General features: G+C 41.8%; 1 protein-coding gene across 8 annotated transcripts in view; it reads right to left on the reverse strand.

The window, feature by feature from the left end:
* GRM7 (glutamate metabotropic receptor 7) overlaps positions 1-22,003 on the reverse strand; it is a 298,668-nt gene that overhangs the window by 118,379 nt on the left and 158,286 nt on the right. For all 8 annotated transcript variants that reach the window (XM_065687271.1, XM_065687277.1, XM_065687275.1 and 5 more), the window contains one exon: positions 21,438-21,592. In XM_065687271.1, coding sequence (XP_065543343.1) covers positions 21,438-21,592 — 155 coding nt within the window. The remainder of the gene's footprint in view (positions 1-21,437; positions 21,593-22,003) is intronic.

Here is a 22,003-nt window from a genome sequence, read left to right on the forward strand (position 1 = left end):
ATCCCTGTCTCAAAGCATCAAGAGAGTTGTTACGGGGCAGAAGATGAAGGCAGCTTGTGTTCCTCTTCCCCTGAAGAACTGCAGGCTTCATAAGGCTCTTGCTTTTTCAGCCACAGAGGGACTTTCTAGGTTGATACCTGTATAGAGTGCTCTCCTTTCAGCTGAATACTCCACTTCTTATTCAAACAACTCCTGCTGCAGGAATGAATAACTTTTTGTGAATTGCAATATGCAGAGTCCCAGTCAAGGAAGAAGCGCTGCTCACATAAGCCTACTCTTGCAAGTGAGGATATGCATCTGCTATGATGATTATCAGAGTCAGGACAAACAGGACACATTTAAGAATACATCCAGAAGCAGAATGTTTCTCACAGTAATTCACCCTTTCGCACTGCCCAGTTATTGAAAATGGGCCATTTGTCTTGCCAGGACCTTTAGTACTGCTCATATCAGAAGATGAGCAAAAAGCTTTTCTTTTTAATACTTATCACAAGGCAACTTAGCTAACAGCTTGCTTTCCCTCTCGCCTGCATACTCAGTCTTCCTCAAATTATCCGTTGCTTTCTGCTTTACTGAAAAATAGATCAGCTTCTGCAACAATTTGATGCAGCAGCAGCGAAACTCAAGCAGAGTTAAACAGTATCACTCAGGCACATGAAGCAAAGTGGTAGCAAGCCAGGCTCACAGGTCAGGATACAGATTTTCCCATTAATAACACCCCCAAATTCTGAGCTCTTATTTTAGTTTTTCATTTGCAATTAACTATTGAACTAAATCCCTTTGTATGCATTGATGTCTCCTTCCTTTCTTTTTCTGAGTTCTTCCTTCCTACCCTTTTGGACTAAACAGGAGAAGATGTTCCACTGACGGCCTGTTTCATTTTAATAATGCAGAGCAGTAAAATCAGAGAAAGATACAGAAGGTCTAAATGTAGAACATGAGAGTGGTTTTCCTCCCTTTGATAGCAGCAACAGACAAAATGCTTAAAAGCATTTAAACTCAAGTCATCAGCTTGCATAATTTAAAGTGAGGATAAAAACACAGAAATGCCTTTACATTGTAATGCAGCAACTGGAGTACCCCCTAAAGATGCTCAACAGGTTAAAATTAGTAATAATGAAAAAATACGAACGAACATGCCACAGTAAGCTAAGTGGAAAGTCAGAGCTGCCCATGGAGGAGAGGCTGTGGAGGAAAGGCTGAGGTTGGCAATGCAGCACCCCCCCAGAGCACTGTGACCACTCAGTAGATTGCATCCCATGCTGCTGTGTCACACATGCTCTAATTCAGCTGACAAGCCCAGAACAGGACCAACAATGATGCTACACAAAAGGTAGCTTTTCCATCACTCTGTGGTACACGACCTAAATTCCAAGACGTAGAGTCATAAATAACCCGGCGATGGACAATGCGCAGCCCCAGCCATGCTGTTCTGGCACACATACTTAAAATCAGATTGCAAAAACCAAATCAATGCTCAGTTGCATTGTTATACCTCCCTAGCAAACAATACATGAAAGGAAATCAAAGCCCGTCCTCCTCTTGCTTGCACTGGGAGGATAAATTGAGACACGTACCAATAGAAGCAGAGACGTACCTGGCTTCTGCATACAGAAGGGATCACAAGGAGCTCAAGCCCTGGGCTGCAGAACTCACAGTGTTTCAAGTATTATTTCCTTATACTGCATTCAATCCCTTCAATTTGCAGAATTAATTTTCTTTCTTTGTGTACATTTGCGTATGCCTTGTTACCATGCCGACAGGAATAATTACAGCATGTGTAAATATATTTGTGTATCCTAAAATCTATAGGCATGCTCACAGCCCCATACTTATACACTCACAGCACACACACACACCACCACCCTTCCTCCTCCCCCCCAGTCCTGACATTGGGAGTTGCCTCATTTTTTGCTGTTGACATGGTAACACTGGCTAGATGAAAGTAACAATGCTCTTCCAAAATGCTGTTTTACACAGTGCTTTTCTGGGGGCACCTTTTCAGCCAGACACATGGCAGCCACTTGGCCAGGGAAGCCTGCACACAAACTGGCATAACAGCAGCCAGTCATATACTGCGCTGGGAGCTAATACCATGGGCTGTGCACAGCTAGGTCATGTCTCAGTTTAAATTACTGTGTATGTTACCAACCTTATCTTCTAATTCTGCTTGAGATAACATCCCCCAAAAATATATTACCTGAAGACTCCATTGCATTCTTCCTTTCCTTTTCTTTCTTAGTCTTCAGAAGAAAAAATACTACTTCCTAATTTTTGACAATTGACTTTGTGATTATAAGGCAGCTTTAATAATGTCAGCTATGATGTGAGACAGAGCGATATAACCACTGTTCCCTCCCTCCCTTTTGACAGACTTCTTAGCTGCTAACATAAAGTTTCAGCTTCCATTCCAATGGTGCACATTAATACCATCAAACCACATGGTACTATCCAGAACAAGTGCTCAGACTTTTATAGGAAAGTATTAAGACAACAAGGATAATTTCTGAGGCTGGGGGATATGGCACAATTGAGCTGGCTTCAAGGCCATGGAGCTCTGCACAGGAGCACCTGCATCACCTCGAGTACTTGTCATTGGAACACCCTGTGTCTTTTAAGGAAAGCAAAAGAGCTTTCTAATTTGATTTAAATATTTCAGGAGCAGAATACCCTCTGTGGACTCATTCCTCATCCTCTCATCATCTCTATTTTTTTTTCCTCTCCATTTGGCAGGATGCTCAGCCCTAGTTCATCATCCCCTGGGGATCCTGGTCAGCCTTAGGGACCATCAGGAAAGTGCTCTTGGCTGGCTGTGGCTTCATATCCCCTCACCATTGCTCTGTGTTTCCGATGAACATCCAGAAAGCCAGGCTGCAATCACAGCACACAACAGAGAAACTCAAACCTTGTATCCAAGAAGCAGCACATAGACCTTCTGAGAAGACATATAACGAGATTTATCCCCTGGCTGCTGTGCTGAGTCCAAACCCCACACACCTTGCTGCCCAAACGCTGAGTGCCAACCAGGGCAAAGGCACTTCCCAATCCAGCAGATTCGAGGGGAACCTCTTTCAGAGATGACTTAGTTGAGATAAATAAGGCAGTCTAAATATAAGGAAACTTTTAAATGGCTCTCAAGTTGCAAGATAATTTGTATTCCCCCTCTCTTCATACCAACACATTAACCAAATACATTATTTCCATAATGAGGAGATGAACATCTGTGTGGCTTCCCAAAATTTCAAGTGGCAATACTCGAGACAAGTATTCTCTCTTTGGGGATTGACACATCAGCATTTTAAAGAACTGCCAAAGATAAAAACATAATTTAAATTCTAAGGAGGCATTAAGGAAGGAGTTCAGGTGTGATTAAGATTTTTTTTATAAACAAAGCACACCAATTTAATTCCACAAATTAAAGCTGCTGCAGTATTGTATTAAACTTTGTACTTGAACCTGTGAGAGTGAACTACTTAACACAAAGTTTAACAGCATATGAGAAACAAATATCTGAAATAATACTGTTACTGACAATCCACTATATGTTACAAATGTTGCTGACAATTATTATAAGACAGAGTTGGGTCTCTGAAGGGCTCCAGTCCATAAAACCTGTGGTACAGCAGCTCGGTCCCCAGCTCCTGTGAGTTGGATGCCATCTCACCAGGCAGAAACCCCACACCACCAGCCAGGCACAGAGATGTGCTCCCAGCTAATCTGGCTTGATTTCTTTCTAGCTTTTGTCTAATACATCCACTAGATCTCCAGGAAAAAAACAAAAACCACCCACCAAAACAGCAACAGAAAGCCTCCCAAACCACCCAACCTCACAAAAACGCTATTTCACTACTTAGTTTCTGACTGAAGTAATTATTTATTGCAGCTGGGAAACCTCAGAATCCATTTCCAGCCAGAAACAACATACATTCCTGGCAGGGAGGTTTGGATGCTCTTGAAAGGGGCCAACAGACTCTGCTTGGAAGCAGCCACCCAGCGGACTTTGTTTCCCCCAATGCCTCAGCTGTGTGCTACTACTGATACACAACAGAGTATCTTCAACATCTTTCTTTCTTCAATACCCCAGTCATTTTCCTGTTGCCCTCAACTCCTTTACACAGCAGCAGGCTGTAACCATCACGGAACCATACACATTACAAACCAAGGGATGAAGCCAAATGCAAATATCTTTGGCAACAAAGCCTCAACACACCTAAACTGCAGAACAGAAGGGGTGTCAATAACTTCCAGATGTCATTAGCAACTCCTTTTGTTAGATCCCAAAATAATTTTCTTTGGAAATTTAGGCTATGTGAAGTGGTAATTAAACTGAGAAACACTAAACTTGAAAACAAGGACTAAAGGTATTTCCTCATTGCAAGGAGAGCTAAAAGCTACTCCTAGCAGGTTAACCACTGGAAGTGCCCCAGAAAAGAAATTAGAGAAATAGAAACAAAAGCTTCTTTTCACTTCAAAAGTACCTGTGAGAGCTTCCTGGACAGCAGAGGCACATATGCATGCCGTAATTGAAGAACATCAAGAACTTCATCTGCACTGTTCCATGCAAAGAAGTAAAGATGCTGATACCATCCCTCTTCATGAAGAATATATTGAAGCCTGGGCCCTACAGGTGGCTGTTATCAGTACAAGAGCAAACCACTGACTCTAATTAGGCTTAATCATTATTCACAAGCAATTACACCATTCTCTTTTCAGTAGTAATAATGAATTTGAGGCCACTCACTTGCTTCATACTTACATTTTTAGAAATTCTAACACAATTACTTTTTGGAAAGAGCTACATCAAGACCATTCACAGTGAGCTATTGATGAGCCACCAGCAGAGCTGAGCAAGCCATGTGGGAGTTTTTATCTTTTCTTTTTTCCCCTGCATTTTTATATATTGCATTAGTAGAAACCTTTCATGTGCCTGGCTCTCCTTTATTAAACAGCTTGTATGATTAATCACATTATTAATTGTGTCCTAACTTAGTTAACAGGGAGAAAAGACTACAGGTGTAAAAAGCTTTGGTTGACTGCAGCTTGATTCTAGTTGTGTATGGGAGCTCTTGGCCCACTCAGCTGTGCAGGCCTGAATTGCAAACAGAGAATAATGGCTTTTAACTCTTCAAAAAGCAGTTGCTGCTGCAGGGGACAGCAGCCCTGAGGAAGGCAGCTCAGTCAGCCGCAGGAGTGGACAAACAGTACCTGAGCTTGGACTGAGTCCACAGACCCTACTCCTCCACATACCGTGTTTGAAAGTGGTCAGAGGCAGTGTGACAACTTCACCAGAAGCATTGCATCTTATAGCATTGCACAGTAAGCATATTATTGCATAAGTAATGCAATGTGTTTCCCAGGACCACATCCTTAATCTCCTTTCTGCCCCAGACTCTGAAGCAGAGCATCAGGCTCAAAGACAAACCAGAGTATGTTGCTTGCACTACAGCTATTAAGTGAATTAACTTCGAGATGGACCATATAATGGAATTGAAACAAAAAATTAATTACGCTTTCAAGACATATCACCTTAAACTGTACAGAAGGATACTCTGACTTGCAAACATCTAGTTCTTCACCATCCTACAATTACATTTTAACTATGAGGCAAAACATTTGTGTTTCTCTGTCCTTACCAGGAGATCCAGATCATTGGTCTATTGACTTTGCTTCACTTTACTAAAGAGCTAGCATATGTGATTACATTGAGGAGCTGCCTCCAAATTATTTTCCATTTCCTTTGTTGTCACGTAGTCAAGTCATCAAAATAAAAACATATTCCCAAAGAAGATCTGCAAACCCAGCATGAATGAAGTGGGCACTTTAGCATTCATTGTGCCATCTTTAAGGAAATTATGTGTATTATTTCCTAAACTACTTTCAAAAAAAACCAAACTCACTTTCAAAAGCCTATAAACATTCACACATTAACAGGAAATGTTAAAAAAGGAAAACCCAAATGTTAAAAGGAAAACCCAAGCAAACTAACAAGAAAACCCTTTCACATCTGTCCACATCCTAAAATTGCCACATTTATTTATGTGTCTGTACCTCTCTGACCAAGCAGAATTAAGCCCGGTTCAGAAACACCCAATCCATGTGTTTCTGTGTGAACTGATTCCTCGCAGCAGAAACACAGGAGCCCCCCCAGAGATCTTTCCTGGATGCTCCACATCCCCACAGTGGGAACTATGACAGTAATCATTAGCTACTCATGCAGAAAAACAGAGATACTAATAAACATGTAACACAGTGAATACATTTTCAATATATAACGTAGGCATATTAATTTGGTATTTGCAAACAGGGATGCCATGCTTGTATTTCATTAAAAGCCTCAAACTTTTTTATTTAACTTTGCTTGAGGGATTGTGAAGTAGTATATCTTCTCTGGCTTATTAAGAAAGAGAAAGAATAAGTCATAGAGACTTTCAGAGACTAATTTTAAGTGGCCTAGAGGAGAACCTTTTTAGGTAGTAGTTACCAAGTCAGAAATGCCATAAGGAAAAGATTTCTTGTGAGAACTTAGGAACTTTTGCTTTCCATTTCTTTCAGTGACAGAGAAAAACTGTCTTGAAAGAGGAAGAGGAATATTAAACAAGTAATACTTCTTAGAATTTGTAAAGAGCTATGGAATAGCTGCTAAGACAAATATTGAGATGCATGAATTTAAACAGAGTGGAAATAACGTTAATGTAAATATATTAGACTTAAAGTTATCTTGGGAGGGGATTTAGTATACATGAATCAATTACACGAGATTTAATAGATATTTCTGATGAAATAAGCGCAGTTTCTCAGAGGAGCAGAAATGAGGAGTGTTAACCCTTGTAGAAAAGACTGATCACAGAATCACAGAATCCCAAGGGTTGGAAGGGACCTCAAAAGATCATCTAGTCCAACCCCCCCACAAGAGCAGGGTAACCTACAGTACATCACACAGGAACTTGTCCAGGCGGGCCTTGAATATCTCCAGTGTAGGAGACTCCACAACCCCCCTGGGCAACCTGTTCCAGTGCTCTGTCACTCTTACAGTAAAGAAGTTCTTCCTGATGTTAACGTGGAACTTCCTATGCTCCAGTTTACACCCATTGCCCCTTGTCCTATCACTGGATATCACTGAAAAAAGCCTAGCTCCATCATCCTGACACCTACCCTTTACATAATTGTAAACATTGATGAGGTCACCCCTCAGTCTCCTCTTTTGCAAGCTAAAGAGACCCAGCTCCCTCAGCCTCTCCTCATAAGGGAGATGTTCCACTCCCTTAATCATCTTTGTGGCTCTGCGCTGGACTCCTTCAAGCAATTCCCTGTCCTTCTTGAACAGAGGGGCCCAGAACTGGACGCAATATTCCAGATGCGGCCTCACCAAGGCTGAGTAGAGGGGGAGGAGAACCTCTCTTGACCTACTAACCACTCCCTTTCTAATGCACCCTAAGATGCCATTTGCCTTCTTGGCCGCAAGAGCACATTGCTGGCTCATGGTCATCCTCCTATCCACCAGGATCCCCAGGTCCCTTTCCCCTTCGCTACTTTCCAGCAGGTCAACCCCCAACCTGTACTGGTACATGGGGTTGTTCTTCCCCAGATGCAAGACTCTACACTTGCCCTTGTTAAATTTCATCAAGTTTCTCCCCGCCCAACTCTCCAGCCTGTCCAGGTCTCGCTGAATGGCAGCACAGTCCTCTGGTGTGTCAGCCACTCCTCCCAGTTTTGTGTCATCAGCAAACTTGCTGAGGGTGCACTCAGTTCCCTCATCCAGGTCATTGATGAAAATATTAAACAGCACCGGTCCCAGCACCGACCCCTGAGGGACTCCACTAGTCACAGACCTCCAGCTAGATTCTGCGCCATTGACCACAACTCTCTGCCTTCTTCCTTTCAACCAGTTCTCGATCCACCTCACTACTTGATCGTCAAGCCCACACTTCTTTAGCTTATCTATGAGGATGCTGTGGGAGACAGTATCAAATGCCTTACTGAAATCAAGGAAAACTACATCTACCCCTCTACCCTCATCCCTCCACCTAGTCACTTCCTCATAGAAGGCTATAAGGTTGGTCATACATGACTTCCCCCTCATAAAACCATGTTGGCTGTTCTTAATGACCCCCTCATCCTTGATATGCCTAGTGATGGAGTCAAGAATAAGTTGTTCCATCACCTTTCCAGGGATGGAGGTAAGGCTGACCGGTCTATAATTACCCGGGTCCTCCTTCTTGCCCTTCTTATAGATTGGTGTGACCTTTGCCATCCGCCAATCCTCAGGCACCTCGCCCGTTTCCCACGACTTACCAAAGATGATGGAAAGTGGCCTAGCAATGACCTCCGCCAGCTCCCTCAGCACCCGTGGGTGCATTCCATCCGGACCCATCGATTTACAGATGTCCAGATTGCATAGCTGATCCCTAACCCAATCCTCATCTACCAAAGCAAACTCCTCCTTTGTCCTGACTCCTTCTGGGGCTATAGAAATCCTGGGCCCTCGGGGAGAGTCTGCAGGAGTAAAGACAGAGGCAAAGAAGGCATTCAGCACCTCTGCCTTCTTTATATCCTCTGTCTCCAGGGCACCCACTTCGTTCAGCAGTGGGCCTATATTGCCTCTTGTGTTAGTTTTATTTGCTATGTATTTGAAGAAGCCCTTTCTATTGTCTTTAACCCGACTAGCAAGATTGAGTTCCAAGGAGGCCTTAGCTGTCCTAATTGCCTCCCTACATCCTCTAACAACTGTCCTATATTCCTCCCAAGCGGCCAGCCCCTCCTTACATAATCCATAGATTCTCCTTTTCCACTTGAGTTTGCCCAGCAGCTCCTTGTTTAACCACGCCGGTCTCCTAGATCCCTTACTTGATTTCCTACTCATTGGGACGCTCCGATCCTGAGCTTGGAAGAAGCGGTCCTTGAATGCTAACCAACTATCTTGAGCCCCTTTACCGCCTAGTACACTTTCCCATGAGACTTCCCTTAGCAGTTGACTGAAGAGGCCAAAGTTGGCCCTTCGGAAATCCAGAACTGTGGCTTTGCTAGGTATTCTATTCCTCCCACACAGGATCCTAAACTCCACCATCTCATGGTCACTGCAGCCAAGGCTGCCATTGACCGTCACCACTTCGACCAAACCCTCCTTGTTGGCGAGTACTAAATCTAGCAGCGCTGCTCTCCTAGTTGGTACTTCCACCATTTGCATTAAGAAATTATCATCAATGCACTCGAGGAACCTCCTAGACTGTGAATGACTGGCTGTGTGAGTCTTCCAGCAGATATTGGGGTAGTTAAAGTCCCCCACGACGACTAAGGTATGTAGTCGCGAGGCTACTTCCAGTTGCCTGTAGAAAGCCTCATCAACTCCTTCGTCCTGATCAGGAGGTCTGTAATAGACCCCCACAACTGTATCACCCGTGCCAGTCTACCCCTTAATTCGTACCCACAGACATTCCACTTGCTCCTCATCCGACCCCGGACAGAATTCAATACGTTCTAGTTGATGACTGAACCTTTTATTTCCTCCATCACCTTATGGTGCTAGCAGATTGTATTTGTATTCTGTGTTCCGCTGGCCCCAATTTCGGTATCTAAAGCTTCCCAAATTAAACTGCTGTAGTAACTGTAAAGGGAAATGGCCACCTAGTATCCATGGATCTAATCACAAAGTCTTTACCAAGAGTTCCTTCTTAAGCCCAAATTAATCACAAACATGAACATTAGAGAGACCATCAGCTCTTCTGCTCAAACATCTGCCATTTTTCATTGCATATTTCGCAGTATCTTTGTGTAGTTCACCAGGCCATGGGCTGGAAATGCTACATACTCTATTAAAGTCTTTCTGGTTTGTGTCAAGGCATTATATCAGAGATGAAAAATTATCTGTTCCATTAGGAGCAGTCTGGTTCTCAGCCCTCCTGCAGGATGGCATTTCTAAAACCAGATATTTTGCCATTTTAACCTAAATCAGGAACACTTCCTTTCAGAAAGCTCCTGCAATTTCTTGTTTACTTGAAAAATACATGAAATACACATGCAAAACAAATGCTCTGTGTCGTGGTTTAAACAAAGTCGCACAGCTCATTCACTCACTCCCCCTCTTCTTTCCCTCCCTCTACTCCCAGAGGGATGGAAAGGAGAATCGAAAAGAATGCAACTCCCACCGGTTGAGATAAGAACAGTTTAGTAACTAAGGTATAACACAAATCACTACTGCTACCACCAATAATGATAATGATAAGGGAAATAACAAGGGGAGAGAATACAACACCTCAACAGCTGACCGATTACTCACCCTCCCCCTCCAGCCGGTCACCAACCGATACCTCGTCCAACCCCACAGTGCCCTAGGCCTTCCAGGTAACTCTCCGTTACATCCTGGGCATGACGTGCTGTGGTATGGAATATCTCTTTGGCTACTTTGGGTCAGGTGTCCTGTCTCTGCTTCCTCCCAGCTTTCCCTCCTCCCCGGCACAGGATGAGGCTCAGAAAGTCCTTGGTCAGACTAAAACATTTGTGTTATCAGCTCTGTTCCCAGGCCGAAAGTCAAAAACACAGCGCTGCACCAGCAACTAAGGAGAAAAATGACTGCTGCTGCTGAACCCAGGACACTCTGCCAATATAGCTCCCCTGACTTAGAAAAAAAAAGTGTTAACCTCTAAGATAGCATAAGACGTATCAGGAGAGATGTAATTCTCACACAAAGAGGAGAGGGAGGGGAGCTCTTCTCCCTCCCTCCCCATCCCCACAAAAGCAGCTTCAGATGTGGACCCTGCTGTACTGGCAGACATAGGGTACAATGCTTCAGATGGACTATGGGAACACCTCTCCACCCACTCTTCCTAATTCCTTTCTCCTGCTCCATTGTTTCAGCAATGACACTGTCTGTACTCTCAGCTCAGTACAGTAACATCCTTCCAAGCTCCCTGCATCAGCTGTGTTAAGGAGGCAAACACGGTGCCAGTGCTGTGCTTGGCATGGTGTTGAGTGCTGCTCTCAGGGAGTGGGAGAAGGTGACAGAACCTTTTTTTGACTTCTGTTTCTATGCCTAAACAGGATTCCAAACTAAAATATCACTTTTTCTAATAATTCGCTATGAGCAAGCTCTGCCTCAGTAGTCCCAGAAGGGGCTCTCTCATGCAGCGTCCGGTGAGGTCCCCTGAGCTTCATCACTCCCCAGATCCCGGAAATCATGCCAATTTTACCCACAAGCAGGAAACAAATTCCTTTCAGCAAATGAGGCTTGAAACTCTGCACAAAGGCAAAGACTAACAGCACTGGAAAACACCAGGATTTCCTAATCTGGGGGAGGTGGGACTGTATAGGAAACTGTAATTTGCCTTCCTCATGTGCTGTCTGCGTGCTGAACACCCCTCGCAAGGATGGGAAATCTGGTTGCCAGCCCAGGCTGCCCTTGGCTCTGCTGCCTTGCAAAAACACTGGAAAGCAGCATATGGCTGGCTGCTGCGCGGAGGAAGAAACCCTCCCCATGCAGTCTCTCTATGCACAGACACCCAGTAACACCTTCTTCACAGAGCAAACCTGCAGAGGAAGGCTTGGAGGTTCCTACCAGATCAGAGGCAGATCAGGAGCTGGCACACAAACATAGGAGGCTCTCTAAAAATAAAATTCTTCCCTTCTGGATGGAAACGCTCTGCCTAAACATGTCCAATGGCAGCTCAGACAACCTCAGTGGTAGATCACTGAGAGGAAAATTGTTCATCAAAAGGTGCAGTTCAGGGTATCCCAAAACAAAGACCACTGGTGATACATCTGAACACTGATCAATAGCCAGATACGGTTGTGTGAGTTATCTCTTCTCACAGCATCAGCCATTCTGGGCTGTCTGTGTGTGTGTGTGTACACATCTCCCTCTCTCAAAACAACCACCCACACAATCTCCAGTGTCCTGAATATGAACATCAAAGAGAAAACGCCAACGTAAGCCCTGGGAGCAATACCTAAAATGCAGAAGGAGAGAGGAAGAGAGAAATATACCCACAGAATAAATAACAGCTGGCTCCAGTCAGAGAAGTCCCTCGATTTTGAGCAAGCCAGGTCTGTTGCATGTTGGGCAAGAAGATTATTTCACTTCAAACAGCCAAAGAAAAAGCTCCCTAAGTCTCTATTTTATAATGCTTCTTTATGGTCCAGTTGGAGTTTTGTACCTGATTTTTTTTCTTTGCTATGAAGCAACAAAGCCATTTGAAGAGGTACTGGTTTCAAGCCTCATCTGAGATAGAACTTCTGTTTAATGCTGCTGTGCTTACGAGCTGTGCTTGCCCTGAGCAGTGGCAGATAACTCTCTTTTGTACTCTAAAAGGATCCCGCCTTCAAAGTGTCTAAAAAACCCCAAAAGAACACCAATACCTGAACACCATAAAACAGGCAAGTGTGTAACTTTAGCAAAACACTAAAAAGATGTAGAGGTTTACATTTTGAGTTGCAATGGTATGTGAGCTCTCTAAGCGTGCTGCCAAACGGGTGCTCAGGTTTGGAGTGCTATGGGGCACTGCCTTTGAGTCTGCAGCAGCACAGAGATTACAGTTGAAACTGTAATTCCCAGCAATTCACAATTCTAGAGAATCTTAAAGAAAAAAAATGTATAAATAAAAGAGTGTTCAATGATTTTGTTAAAAAAAAATCCACAAAAATAACACGAATTTGAAACTTTACAAAAATGGCTTTTCTTAACTTCTCTGTATCTGCATATTAAAAAATAATACTACCCTTAAGCTATTGTCTCTTTGAACTTACTAAACCCCTCCCCAAAGCTTTCACTTCAGCCCTTTAAAATTAAGCACAGCCTTCCTACCACAATGCCACAGTGCATTTACAAGTCCTGCCTACAGTCAGGGAACAGACCCTGTTTGCCTGAACTGCCAGCATCATGACATCCATCAGTCTCAGGAGACCAGCCATCACTGTGCAGTGGTATTTCAGCCAGCGTTTAACTGCACCACACTTTTCATCATGAAACTTCAAACTGGCAGGCAATGAAAGAGCATCTAAGACAAGCAAGACATGATGCATTCTAGCTAAACGAAGCTCACTCTGGTCATGCTCAGCCCAGCCCACACCACACGTCTGTCCATCTGTCTGTCCCTGTACACTCCACTCCCATAGCATGAGTCCATACATACACAAGCCAATGGCAATGAAATTCAGCACCAAGCCAGGAGGAATCAAAGCTGATCTTAACTCCCAGAGTGACTTTCCAACAGGCTGGAATCAATATGCAATAAACTTTTCAAGGCTGTGATTCCCAGGTAACCACGGTATTAATTTAAATTCAATTAACGGCTTCATCAGCATTGGGAAAAATACATTCCCAGCAAGTTTGCAGGTAAAGCAACTTCCAACAGTGCATGACTGATACAGAAGAACAAACAGGTAAATTCTTCCTTCACTTGCACTTGGCCAGCAAACACCCACTTGTCCTCTGGGAATATGAAGTGCCATTTGAAGGCCTCTTTTTGACAAAATGTATTGGATTAAATATAAAAACTATTTCAACAGGTAATACATTTCTTTATTTACTTAATAATGTGAGTACAGAACTCCCTTAGCATTTTAATTTCAAAGCTGGAAAAAACAATTTACTCATGGGAAAAAAATGCAAATAAACCTTTATCTGTCTCTCTATCTATCTATCTATCTATCTATAGTCATAGAAACATAGAATAGAATCATAGAATCACAGGATGTTTTGGGTTTGAAGGGACCTTAAAGCTCATCCAGTTCCAAACCCCTGCCATGGGCAGGGACACCTTCCACTACAGCAGGTTGCTTCAAGTCCCACCCAACCTGGACTTAAACGCTACCAGGGATGTGGCAGCCACAGCTTCTCTGGGCACCCTGTGCCAGTGCCTCAGCACCCTCGCAGGGAAGAACCTATCTCTAATCTAAATCTCCCCTCTTTCAGTTTAAAGCCATTCCCCCTTGTTCCATTACTCCATGCCCTTGTCAAAAGCCCCTCTCCAGCTTTCTTGTCAGTCCCTTTATGCACTGAAAGCTTCTCTAAGGTCTACCCGAAGCCTTCTCTTCTCCAGGCTGAACAAGCCCGTCTCTCTCAGCCTGCCTGTATAAAAGAGGTGTTCCAGCCCTAGGATTATCTTTGTAGCTTCCTCTGTTGTCCTCAATGTAAACATTACTTCTTAGAGATAAGTGTCCAAAGCCACATCACTGTCAAACTACAGACAGACACCAGCCTTGAAGTGTAATATCTGCTTGTTGTTGCTTGCAACCGCACTATTTAGAGCCCCAGAAACCACGGACGTGCCTCCTTCCAGGCACTAGAGCCCACTCACTGCTGACAGTATGGAAGGAAAGATGCTGATCAGGTCCCACTGCTCTCAAAAAGCCAACCTGGTGTTGCCAAGGAAGAACAAATCCGTTAGTGCAGCAGTCTTTCCAGCAGTGCAGGAAGTAAAACAGGTCACTTGGGAAGTGGCAAGGAGATGAGACAAAAATTCAGAGGAGGTAATGAGAAGAATGAGGAAATTTGCAGGTGATGGTACATGCTACTTCTCCTATGTCTTTTCCCTTATAGATTGGTGCCCCTGTGGTGTTTGGTGCCCACGGGCTCTGCTGCCCTGGCAGTCCCACAGCCCAGGATGAACCACCCCCCCACCCCTGAGCCATATCTTTCCATCCAAGGTACTCTTACAACCACACACTTGTGCCCCAGGGACACAGAGAAAGAGCTTGAGAACAATAGAGCACTGAGAAAAACTCTGAGTCAGGCTGTAAACAACAACAAAAAACCCACCCAAAACCACAAGAAACAAAACCACAAAACCCCACCAACCCCTCCCACACCCCCCAAATTGACTATTTTACAAATACTATTATGTGACTAATACAGCCTCGTGTTCTGTTCAGGGAGGAGGTGGTAAGGGTAAGTGCTGCACAATGCACATCGTTTCCAGAGAAACATCCTGGGGTAAATGCAGCCATAGCTAGATGCAGAACAGCATGCCCATATTTATTGATGTTGGATAAAATTCAATACTGACTCTAACAGAGAAAAAAATTAACACTGAGTCCTTTGATTTTCTAGACTGGGGCTGTGAAGGTAAAATATTAAGAGAGCCCTTTAAATAGTGAATTATAATTTCATTCTCTTTTTCTCTTAAATTACTACTTTTTCATATTTTTTTTCTCAGGTTTATTACTGCCCAAACAAAAAAGAAGCAAATGGATTCTTCTTGAAAATAAAACCAAAACATTAAAACTATGATTCACCATCCCTTTGGAAGACAAACAACTGAAAAACTCAAGGACAGTCATGTTGGTTTGCAGCACTTGCAACACTTCTATTTTTATTAAACAGCTATGTGCTTCCTTGTGCTGAATTTGAGCCATCCTTTAACCTCACATCTGAGAGCTTCATGAGATTACAAACCTCGGCCACAGCCATAGCTTGCTGGAATTGAATCATTAATCTTAAATCTAGTTGAATCCCATTGTTCAGTTGCATCAAATTCTGAACTCAGACTGTAAAGAACATTTGTTTTCATTGCTGGTAAAGCATTTTGCCAGACTTTCAAAATAGTTAACATCATATATATGTATATATTAGCCTCGGTATTTCTCTCACAGCTGTTCCTCTCCTTGGTTTCATTTCACTGTGAGCTGGTGTCCATGAAAACAGATCACATGAAGTAAAGCAAGATAAGGGAGACTATTTTGAAAGAAAAAAAGGAAGCACTAGATATCTGAAAGTGCTAAGTCAGTAGCATAGATGCTAACAACATGACTGCCAGTATAACAACCCAATTCGAAAATATTCACACAGAAAAGAGGCATAGGAACAAAAGCAAGAGGTAAGCAGATAGTTGTTCATCTTCTTTGCAGTTGAGGTTAAGAGGAAAACAATTTCTAAGCTATCCCTGAAGAGAGAGACATTTTCAATTAATGGAAATTATATATATCTATTTCTGAAACTATGTAAAAGCTTCTGGAGTCATTTGGACTCTTAAAAATACAGCTGTGATTTTCAGAAATTAACTTATCTCTATTCTAGTACTATTTCCATGACTTTATAATCTGGATTTCCCGAAAAAGGTGTTCAGTATTCTCTACAGGTCCTGTGAACTTCAATGTGGATAGATTACAAAAGAATATCCAAAACGACTACTGTCTCTTGATAATGCTATTTTTCACTACTTCATGTGTGTAGGTTAACAAGATACTAACAGATATTAACAAGGTCTTACCAGGTATCAGTTCTTCCTGTGCTAAACCTCCAATTGGAGGTCTGAGGTTAGAGGGATGCTGCCCTGGGCATCCTCCCCAGGAAGAAAAATGGGAAAATTAAAAAAAAAAAAAGGAGAGGGAATGAGAATAAAAAAAAAAAAAAAAAAAAAAAGTAAAAAAAACCAACAACAAACAAACAAAAAAACACCAAAAAAAAAAAAACCCAAAACCAAACCAAAACAAAAAAAGGCAAGAGGAAAAAAAAACCCAAACAAACAATAAATCAAAACACAAATGGGTAAGACCATCAGTCTGAAACCCAAGACCATCTGCCTGACTCCATTCATTGGACCTGAGTATTTTCTGGGCATGAATCGTCTAACAGCTTTCCATAATGAGCTCAGCAGGTACTGCACAAACCTACTCCAAAAGGATCAGGCTTTTCCATCCCTCAGGCCATAGATATTTTCTTATCACTGGCAGAAAGATCTGCTTTTTCTCCAGTGATAGAATTTAGGAACCTGTGAGTCTGAATCTGCCGCCAGGGAGAACTTTAATTGATGTCTGGACCAGTAGTATTATCAGCTTTTATCAGAGGGTCATCCAGGTGACTCTTATATACATCTGTATGGTATAATAAAGAGAACTACCCCAGGCCGTTAAAACATACAATTAGATTTGGGTATAGTAGTGATAACAAGAGGAGGAAATACTCTGAATTTCATTAGATCTACTGAAACGTGAAGAGGTAAAGTGGCAGTGGAATACTTGAAGGTCAGTTTCTGATTTAAAACATTAGTGTGAAAGAAGTTCATCCCCATCTACAAAGATACAGGGTTGCAGTTCATCAAGCCATCATCTGCAGAAGTCCACAGCTGGAATGACGGCCCAAGCCATAAATAACCAGAGAGTGATTTCATATTTTATTTCTTGCTGGTTTGGATCGTCCACAAAGCTTCTGGGACTTTGAGTTAAAAATGCAACAAATAAACAACTTTCTCTTGTACTATCACTGCCTAAGGAAAAGACAATCATTTGCTAGTCTGAAGGCAAGTAGCTCAGCTGAGCTGCAAGAACAAAATACCATTTTTTTAAAGTCTCAATCTTTCTTGTTATTTTCCATCATGCTTCCATTTGAAGCACATGAAACGTTGGGGACTTTTTCTACTTGCTTCAACATCTCCCATTTTTACCATGATCCCTTTAGCATCATTACTCCATAGTAGCCTGCTTTTGCTTATCCAAAATCCTCCTGTAGCTCACACTTGCTTCTCTTCAAGGCATTTTACCTTCCCTGCAATTAGTAGGCACTCTTCTTGTCCTTCAACACAAAACTGACAACAGAAATCTCCATGTGCAATGTTTATCTTTCTACTGAGGTGAATGAAGAAGAAAAAAGGGGGTTTGGGGAGCAGCAGCAGTAGGTTAAAATCCCACCAATGAAGAAGAAAAAAGGGGGTTTGGGAAGCAGCAGCAGTAGGTTAAAATCCCACCAAATACATTTCAGAGAAGAAAGACCTTTTGTGGATTTTTTGCTGCTGTGTTGTTGTTTTAATGGATGTCAGATGTATGCAGAGCCACGGATGTTTATTGTTTCTAAATTACTGTAAAATGAATATAATAGTAATAACAATAATAATAATACATCCCATTCAAACTTTAATTAGCAAATATACCTTCTGTCTGTTGTTTAATCTCTTTAATTTTTCTCATCTTCCAGCACTAATACTCACTCTGCAGCTGAATTACACCTCTTCATAAAAATGTTACACAGATATACTCTGAGTAAAAGACTATTCAAAATAACAAACTCTTACACACATAAGCACAGGCACTTGCACTTATGCTATGCAACACACTATGCTTATTCCTCTGAGTATACACTGAGTTTCAGGACTGGTTTAGCTGACGTTTTAGCAATCTCTAAGTGTGAGAACATGTCATCACAACCTTTTTTTGGAAGAGTTCAAAGCAACAGTAAACAGAACACAATATTCTGCTGTCATAGTTGCTCTAGAAATAAACACATTCTGTTTCCCCCCCAACAAAAAACCTCACGAAGCCGTTCAGCTTAGTTGATACTTGGTTAAGTTGGCAGTGGAGCTTGTTCCAAACACAACTTTCCATAGAGCGATTACTATTTAAGTGTGCACTTCCTCTGGCTCACTGTCTGCTGCAATTATGCAAATATGATGCAACTTTATCCTTTCAGCATAATTACATCAAACACAATCGGGCTATATTAAGACTGACTTAAGATGAATGAATTCAGTTCATGTAATGATTTCCTAAATCACCCCATGGGACTATGGCAAAGAAAATTTTGTCCCAAGAGCAACATGAAGCATCAAGACAAATAATCTGGGGCCTGCTTCTACAAGAAACTGAGCACTTCAGAGTCCCTCTGGAGTTGAAAACTGCTAGGGTATTCCAGCTGTTCCCAAAATAGGAACTTCAAATTATATTTATGTAGATAGGTCTAAACACACCAACACACCTGTGTTTCACATCTGTATTTTGAAGTGAGAAGTCATGACTGGGGGAGAAAAGTAATTTGGAAAATGCCTTTTCCTATATAATGACTGTTTTAGTTTATGACTTACAGGACTAGCAGCTTTAGGCACATTAAAAAATGTGATAATCCAAAGTGTACCATATACTCTTGAACATGCAGACACATTAATTTTCAATGCAATTTAACATTTCTTGGCTTAACATTTTTCCCCTGAAGCATAAGAGACTCCCAGTGTCACGTATTTCAGGTTAAGGTACAGGAGCTGCAGAGCTCTCTATTTCCAGTGAGGTTTGTTAGGAATCTTTCCTTAACATATTACAAATACTATTTAACACAATGATAAAAGGCAAAAAGGAAAAATAAAAGATGCTCTTGAGGAGTAAAATAAGGGTAACCCCCACATTCATGACTAATAAAGAAACTCTCACCTAATCCAGTGGTGTTTAAGCAGGTGCTTAAATGTTGCCACACCATAGCACAAAAGGAGACTGCTAGGCTCCCATACAGCTCGAAACACAGTCCTTTGGGGCAAACTTAGATCCATTCTGGTAATTTGGTTTGTTTCCATCAATTTATAGTGAAAATCAAGGCTTCTTATTTAAGTCTTCATCAAAAGAAACGCATTGATAAATTTTAGGAAGCAGGTGTTCACCGCTGGATGATAAAAGAATAACACTAAAATGTCCATTTCCAGTTCTCTTGGCTTCATAGCCAAATGAAATTACTACAACAGAAAGAAAAACAAACCAACATACAGCAGTCTAAATGCAAGAAAGGCAGGCAATCCATATGGATAACAGCCTCCCTAAGCAAAGAAATGCTAATACCTAAGGATTACTTACTTCTATACATAACAGATTTCACCGGATGTTTCTCTTAGTGGATGAAACAGAAATCAGTCTGAAAGGGGAAATGCTGAGTTCTGGAATACTGCTTCAGGAGAATGGGAATTTATTCTCTTAACCATCCCTCTATTCTTCCTCCAGACAGGACTAAGCAGATGGCAGATACAGATGGCAATTAGGGATGGATGAACGGGACTGAAAAAGGTAAGAACCAGCCTGAACCTTTCTGAGCGGTCACAGAGCAGCCAGGAAACATTTGCTACTGACAGAGCAGCTGCTATTCTGGGACACTTTGCTCTGCCTCTCCTTTAACACCAAGTACAGAACCTACTCCTGGTTGAGTGGTGTTTCCTTTCCATGCAATTCCTGGACCTCAAAGCATGGATCTGCTGCATGGCAGCTGCTCCTAAGAATGAACACAATTATACACATAGACAAAATGTAGTTTAAGCATCACAAACAACTAATCATGCAATCTAGAAGTACAAAATGCAGCTAGCCAACTTTCAGGCAATAATCTAATATATTCACTGAATAAGAAGATTCATACTTTTTTTTGCAGATACACTAAAACCACTGATATTTGTACCTGTTATTTACCCAACTTTCTATACCTGAATTTTCCATTCTGCTATCATCACTTACTGTGTCTAAAAGCAAACCTTACGTTTCCCATTATGTCCTATGTGTTTAATGTGTAACACAGAAGGAAAATATTTTTAACAAACAAACTTGGAAAGCTTTTATTTCTGTGTACTGTTGGCAGACTTTTCATTTCTGTGTCAGAAACCCTCAGGGATGAAAACAGACAGTATGAAAAGATTATTAAAATGTCCTCGTTTTCAGAAAGAAAACACCTCATTGTCTATCAACTGTACACATTTATGGAGAAATAACATGCTAAAATGCCTCTAAGGTTTAAAAAAATGTAAAAGGATGGAGCATATTATATACCTGAGAAGAATAACTGATGAGGTGGTAGTGTAGACACAGTGAAAATGAATGTAAATATTTGTTTTTTCAGTGAGTGAAGACAACAGAACCTCTTTTAATGAGGGCAACATGTTCAAGGACTCCTTGGAGACCGCGCCTGATGCAATGCCATGTGCCAGCCAAGGAGTTTCTTTTCTTGACTCAGTATGCCCCTTGTAAAGAGCTTTTTCTTGTTATATTATAGAGAAAACTGAGTCTAACTGACAAGTCTGGTTTGCCCAGAGGATGCCATTTGGATAGTTAAGCATCTGTACAGTTATAATGGGTAATAAATTGAAGTAAGATCTGACCATAAACACTTCAGAACACAAAGAACTGTTGAGAAACAAAGGGACTATGTAAAAAAGTTTCCCACAATTTTTATATACACATACATACGTACATGTATTTGTGGAACACACAAGCAATATGTATAAATATAGTGCTTGATCTGAACGAAATAGAAGTTAAGCTAAGTTCGAATTGAAACTGCTGATTTAAAAATCAATTTTTACCTCTTCAGTAGAAAACTTATCCACTGCTTCAGAAATGATACATAAATTGCAAAAGATCTTTTTTCTTCCTATATATACATGATGTGTTCAGATCATTTTGGTTTACTTTCAAGTGATAAAAGCCCTGTCATATCACCACAGCTTAATGTAAGCTCTGAAATTGTGCCTTTAATAACTGTTGGTAGCTTCTCAACTGTGGAAATAATGTATAGGTTTTGTATGAGGAACACAGGCATTTAGGAAAATTTCAGGAGATGAAGACTTACTTCATGTACTTTATATCCTTTGTACTATACCAAGTCTGTACACATTTACTCATAAAAAACACGAAAGAAAGAATTATGGGTGATCAGTTTTGTACCAGCAGCATTTCAGGAAGCAGGAGGGACTGAAGCATAAGAGAGCTCTTACCCTCTATGGTCGCCCGCTTAGGCAGGATGGTGATGGCTCCCTCAGCAACATCCTCCTGATGAAGCAACGGGCTCACCTTGGAGCCCCACGTGTCTGAGCCCACCCACAGGAAATGACCAACTTGATCTGCCCTCTTCGCAGCGGCAAGGATCTGCCTGCAGAAAAGAACATTATGTTCACAAATTAATTTCATTTAAACACATAATTGCTTGGGGAAAATGGCGTGTTGCAACTGCGGAATGAACAGAAAAAGCATATTCCTGTAACCAACAGAGCTCAGGAATTTCACAACACACCAGACCACGATCCACACAGCACAGATTGGACCCCTCTTTTAATTCCTCCTGTTCCCATGACTGACATACTGATTCCACTAAAACTTATTATTTTGCCATCGACTTTACTGAAACGTTATCCTAACTTGGTGTCTCGTTTTGTGGAACTGAGCCTCTCACCAATTGACAATGCCAACACCATTTTCAGGAGAGAGAATTTGGAACACAGGCAAGTGAGAAGTGAGAGTCACACTTTGTTCTCTTTATACTATGAGCAAGTTGTATGTGGTC

This window comes from Lathamus discolor, chromosome 7, assembly GCF_037157495.1.
Source record: "Lathamus discolor isolate bLatDis1 chromosome 7, bLatDis1.hap1, whole genome shotgun sequence".
In the NCBI taxonomy this organism is placed as follows: domain Eukaryota; kingdom Metazoa; phylum Chordata; class Aves; order Psittaciformes; family Psittacidae; genus Lathamus; species Lathamus discolor.